Genomic DNA, 5,035 nt, shown 5'->3' with positions numbered 1-5,035 from the left:
CTCTAGAGAGCTGCTTTTTCTGTTCCATATACTTTTTCATACTCTTTTATTATAAAAGAAATCCTTTTTCAGACTCTTTTTGTATTTCTAAAAGACAAAAGTGAACCCAGGGTAGCTGAGTAGCCGACAGTTATTACTTTACTTACCAGTCAACCTACCACACTCTCTAGTCTCCGATGATCTGGTTGCATTTCCTCCACACTCTCTACTCTCTCTATTCTCCGATGATTTGGTTGCATCTCCTCCACACTCTCTACTCTCTCTCTCTCTCTCTCTCTCTCTCTCTCTCTCTCTCTCTATCGCCAGACTTGGACCAGCTACGGGTGAAATTAGTGAATAAATTTAATACGATAATTAAAATGATTGAAAAATTAATTAAAAATAATAATTTCGATAAGCGTGATAGTTCAAGAGTGTTTGCGAGTTTATACTTCCTAAAAGGAAAAAAGTGAACGAAGGGTAGCTGACAGTTATTACTGTACTCACCACCAGTCAAACTACTCTGATGATTTAGTGGCATCTCCTCCACTCTCTACTCTCTCTCTCTCTCTCTCTTTCGCACTCTGCCCGAGCGAGCAATTTAACTCCCAATTAAAAACCCCAACATAAATTGGGTGTCTGGTCCCTGAAGAGACCACTGAAAGTATAAAACTCTTCTTCAAGACCTGAACGCATCCATCGCCTGAGAGGAGGAGGCCCCTTGGGTAATATACTCCTGTGAGTCTCTTCTCTCTTTCATTCTATCTACCTCTGTTCTGTATATATAATGAGAGTGAGAGGGAACTTTTTATGTTCTTGACTCCTTAAGTTTCCATCAAGTTTTGTATCTCATGCTGCAAAGTTTGATATTATATCTTAAGTTTTAGTACATATTATATGTATATATTATGTAATTTTATATTTGTTATAATACTGTTAGTGTGGTAACAAGTTAATTAAATAATCATTTGGGTGTTTTAAAATTGTGATGTGTTGGGAGGTACACTCTGCATTCCTTGATTACATATGACTTTGCAGGTTATATAAAAATAATTTTTTGGCCAAAGGGTCTCAGTCAGAACTGAGAAAACAAAAACAAAGCGCCACCTAATAAGCTGTCTTTCAGTAAACAAAAAAAAAAAATTAAAAAATTTGTTTTATGAATGATATTAATGGATACAACGGCTTGGATTTGGAATTAACTCTGGAGGGAGAATTCTTGTACAAAATAATATTTCTCTCACTGTTGAATATGGTGGGACTCTTAAATATATAGAAATAGCAACAGGAGAATTCTTTGCCCATGAGAGTAATTTCCAGTCTTTTCTATATTTGACACTTGGCAGGTTAAAAAGAAGTAACTAAAAGACACTTGGTTACATGGAAGAAGACAATATTAACCAGACTCTTTTGACAAAAGAGAAGAGTGTACAAGAAAATGGTGTTGAGGATAAGGAGGAGGATGAGAATTTGCCACTCAAAAACAGGGTATGGAGGGAAACCAAGACGATGTGGGTGGTGGCTGGCCCTGCTATCTTCACCAGAGTTTCCACATTTGGAATAAATGTCATCAGTCAAGCCTTCATTGGTCACATTGGCTCTACACAACTAGCTGCATTTTCGCTTGTATTCACCGTACTTGTCAGGTTCGCAAATGGCATCTTGGTATGTTTAGTTTAATTTTGGCTCCCTACAATCTTCTTATTTGCAGATTTTCGCTTGTATTCACCGTACTAAACTGTAACGGAGGCCTCAGCTTTTCTTAAACATATGACTTCTGCTGGCCTCTCATGATAATGTTGGATTCTTTTGCTTTTAGACTTGCTCTTCAGGTTTTCACATCACATTTTAAGTGCAACATATGAAGAAAGTTTAGCATATTATTTTTTTAGTGCTTCAATCTTTAGTTGATAAGTAGATAAAGTTTAAATGTTCATGTTTGTGTTGAACAGCAATTGTTCAATCAATTTCTGTTGCGGTTCACTTTTCTTCTTTTCACTTGGATTTTCGTTAATGTATTGAGAATGTAAAAAATTCATTTTTATGGTGTTGAAGATCAGTAATCTGAGGGATATTTCTGAATCTGTTATTCTGCAGCTGGGCATGGCTAGTGCGCTAGAAACTCTTTGTGGTCAATCATACGGTGCAAAACAGTACCACATGCTTGGAATACATCTTCAGCGGTCATGGGTAGTTCTGTTTTTTAGCACATTGCTCCTCATTCCTCTTTGCATCTTTACAACCCCGATTTTAGAGGCATTAGGCCAAAAAGATAATATTTCAGAAGAGGCAGGATATATTTCTCTATGGGTGATCCCTGTGCTTTTTGCTTTTGTTGTATCCTTTACCTGCCAAATGTACTTACAAGCACAGAGCAAAAATATGATCATTGCTTATGTGTCAGCAATTTCAATTGCAATCCATATCCTCCTTTCATGGCTTTTTACTGTGAAATTTAAGTGGGGGGTTGCCGGTGTAATGGTGTCGACTATTATAGCATATTGGCTACCCAACATTGGTCAGCTGTTGTTTGTTCTATGTGGAGGATGCCCGGGAACGTGGACAGGCTTCTCAACCTTAGCTTTTACAGATCTCTGGGATGTCCTCAAGCTGTCTCTGTCATCTGGTGTTATGCTTTGGTAAGACCTTAGTGTTAGTTTTGGTTTTACTTTTGGTGTTTTTCTGTCGTTCCTTAGTTTATCTTTCTTTACATGCATGCGTAATTTGTTAGGATACTACTGATTTCGCTTATTTGAGAAAATCTGGATGGAGGCAATATTAATTTGGAACTGTCACATAGAGGCAATCACATAATATACATGTCTATATATCCCAGAAAATTAACTTTTGTGTAATATGTACTTCTATTTGAAAATATGAAAAAAAGGTCAGACTCTCTTTCAGTAATGCCTTTTAGTACTTAAATAAAAAAAACTGGTACCTCAGGACTCCTAGTAGTAGATATTCAAAAGAATGATATTGATATGGTTGTTTTCGGATGAATGTCTTATGACTCCTTATAGTAGTAGTAGTACATATTTGGAGCTTCTAAGTAGAAATCTGATTTTCCTTTACAGTCTTGAGCTTTGGTACAACACAATCTTGGTTCTTTTAACCGGAAACATGAAAAACGCAGAAGTCTCTATCGATGCTCTATCTATTTGGTAATTTTTCAGAGCCTTCCTCCGTCCCGTAATCATTTTCATATGTCCTTTCGCCTTTCGTTTTTATGTATACATATACTGTGTCATCCAACTGTTTCAAAACCTACATGTTTTTTCTTTACATTTTGATGTGTTCAATGTAAACATTGCAGCCTCAACATTGTTGGGTGGGAAATGATGATATCCCTTGGTTTCCTGGCTGCAGCAAGGTACTTATTATTCTCATTATCATTTTTCTTCAGAAAATAAGATGTTGTACTGATGTTTGGTTGAAATGTTCTAGTGTACGAGTGTCGAATGAGCTTGGAAGAGGTAGTGCAAAAGCAGCAAAGTTCTCTGTTAAGGTTATTGTGTCGATATCATTTGCTATTGGGTTTGTGCTTTTCTTGCTTTTCCTATTCTTGAGGGAACGTCTTGCCTATATTTTCACCAACGATGAAGAGGTAGCTACAATGGTTTCCAACTTGTCACCTTTATTGGCATTCTCCATACTCTTGAACAGTGTTCAACCAGTGCTCTCAGGTACTATTGCTATTTCTCTGATACTCTCACTCATAATTGAAGGATATCAATTTCCTTTCTTGTCATCAAATTTCAGTTAATTTAAATGTTCATCAGTATTTGACGACACAAAAGAAAAACACGAAAGAAATCACTTAACATTTCCTTTTCCGATAACGAATTTTACATCGACAGGAGTTGCTCTCGGAGCTGGATGGCAGAGTATTGTAGCATATGTGAACTTAGCGTCCTATTACCTTATAGGGATTCCTGTTGGGGTGGTGCTTGGTTATCCTCTAAAGCTACAACTCGAAGTGAGCAATTTTAATCTTCTTCTCACTCATAGTAGTTGTTTGATTTTCTTCTTCAAATAACTGACTGCATCAAGTCTCTTGTGTAGGGTGTTTGGATTGGAATGTTGTTTGGAACATTAGTCCAAACTGTTGTTTTACTCATACTGACCTATAAAACTGATTGGGATAAACAGGTATGTTTAATTTAATTTTATTTTTTGACACAAAAGATATTCGAAGAGGGGGTTTTCTCTCTCACACACACATTGTCAATGTGCCGTGGGGAATGGGAGTTCAAACATGAACCACTAAACTGCAAGTCAAGGCACTTTTCACTGGTTTTGTTTGTTGCTTTACTCAAAATTTGTACAGCATTGCAAAACTCAAGTACCTAATTACAGCAAGCAATTAAAACCCGTATTAATATTTGCAGGTAACAATAGCTCGTAGCCGTGTTAGCAAGTGGGAAGTAAGAGATATTGGAGAATCGAGCCCCGAGACATAAAAATCTCTGGCTTTTATCAACCTTCCTTCATATTATTTCATTATTGGATTAATAATAGTTTGGTTCATATCTTTTAACAATTGACAAAAACAACCTTACACATCCTAACTTTGCCCCGTCTGTCATGGTAACCATCAAGGTAACCATAGCACTCAGTTTGCTCATTTGTTCCTTACATGGATGATGGATGACAAACAGATGACACACGGATGTGAAGATTTTGTAGCGAGTTTCCAGTTTGCATGCGTGATCTTAATCAAGATCGTACCAATTGTGTTGATATTGTGCCATTATTTCGTATTTTGTTTCAGTTTCATTTGTCAATTTGATGTTTAAATGTTTAAACATCGTGTGTCATACTAAAAAATATTCAAGTATCATCAAATACGACGCTGTGTTCATTTACATTTTCGATCTTTGAGAAGGTAAAAATATAACTTGTGACCTCTTCTAATATTGTAAAATAAAAATACGATCAAATTAATAGGTAATTTGTCATATCAATTAATAGGTACATCAATGCAAAAATTAGTCCGATTTAAGACCAAATTGTTACAGAATTCAAAATGCGGAGCAAAACATTAATAAATTAT

At 36.1% G+C, this 5,035-nt stretch overlaps 1 protein-coding gene across 2 annotated transcripts; it reads left to right on the top strand.

Moving 5' to 3' along the window:
* On the top strand, nucleotides 432-4,827 carry LOC18769407 (protein DETOXIFICATION 21). Of its 2 annotated transcripts, XM_007203793.2 has the most exons (9): nucleotides 432-717; nucleotides 1,326-1,644; nucleotides 2,077-2,618; nucleotides 3,057-3,143; nucleotides 3,296-3,352; nucleotides 3,427-3,665; nucleotides 3,840-3,958; nucleotides 4,045-4,131; nucleotides 4,371-4,827. In XM_007203793.2, exons 2-9 carry the CDS (start codon nucleotides 1,360-1,362, stop codon nucleotides 4,440-4,442), a joined length of 1,488 nt encoding a protein of 495 aa, XP_007203855.1. In that variant the 5' UTR covers nucleotides 432-717; nucleotides 1,326-1,359; the 3' UTR covers nucleotides 4,443-4,827. The 2 variants fall into 2 exon arrangements, with proteins under 2 accessions (XP_007203855.1, XP_020424941.1); XM_020569352.1 differs by lacking the exon at nucleotides 432-717 and having other exon boundaries at nucleotides 1,367-1,625.

This window comes from Prunus persica, chromosome G7 (assembly GCF_000346465.2).
Source record: "Prunus persica cultivar Lovell chromosome G7, Prunus_persica_NCBIv2, whole genome shotgun sequence".
NCBI lineage: Eukaryota > Viridiplantae > Streptophyta > Magnoliopsida > Rosales > Rosaceae > Prunus > Prunus persica.
Note: the sequence above shows the minus strand (reverse complement) of the source record. Positions and strands in the feature narration are given on the sequence as shown.

Coding starts and splice junctions, on each gene's coding strand:
- LOC18769407 (XM_007203793.2), top strand. CDS start 1,360: ATGGAAGAAGACAATATTAACCAGACTCTTTTGACAAAAGAGAAGAGT. Junction 2,619..3,056: donor TCATCTGGTGTTATGCTTTG/GTAAGACCTTAG, acceptor TTTCCTTTACAG/TCTTGAGCTTTGGTACAACA. Junction 3,353..3,426: donor GGTTTCCTGGCTGCAGCAAG/GTACTTATTATT, acceptor GAAATGTTCTAG/TGTACGAGTGTCGAATGAGC.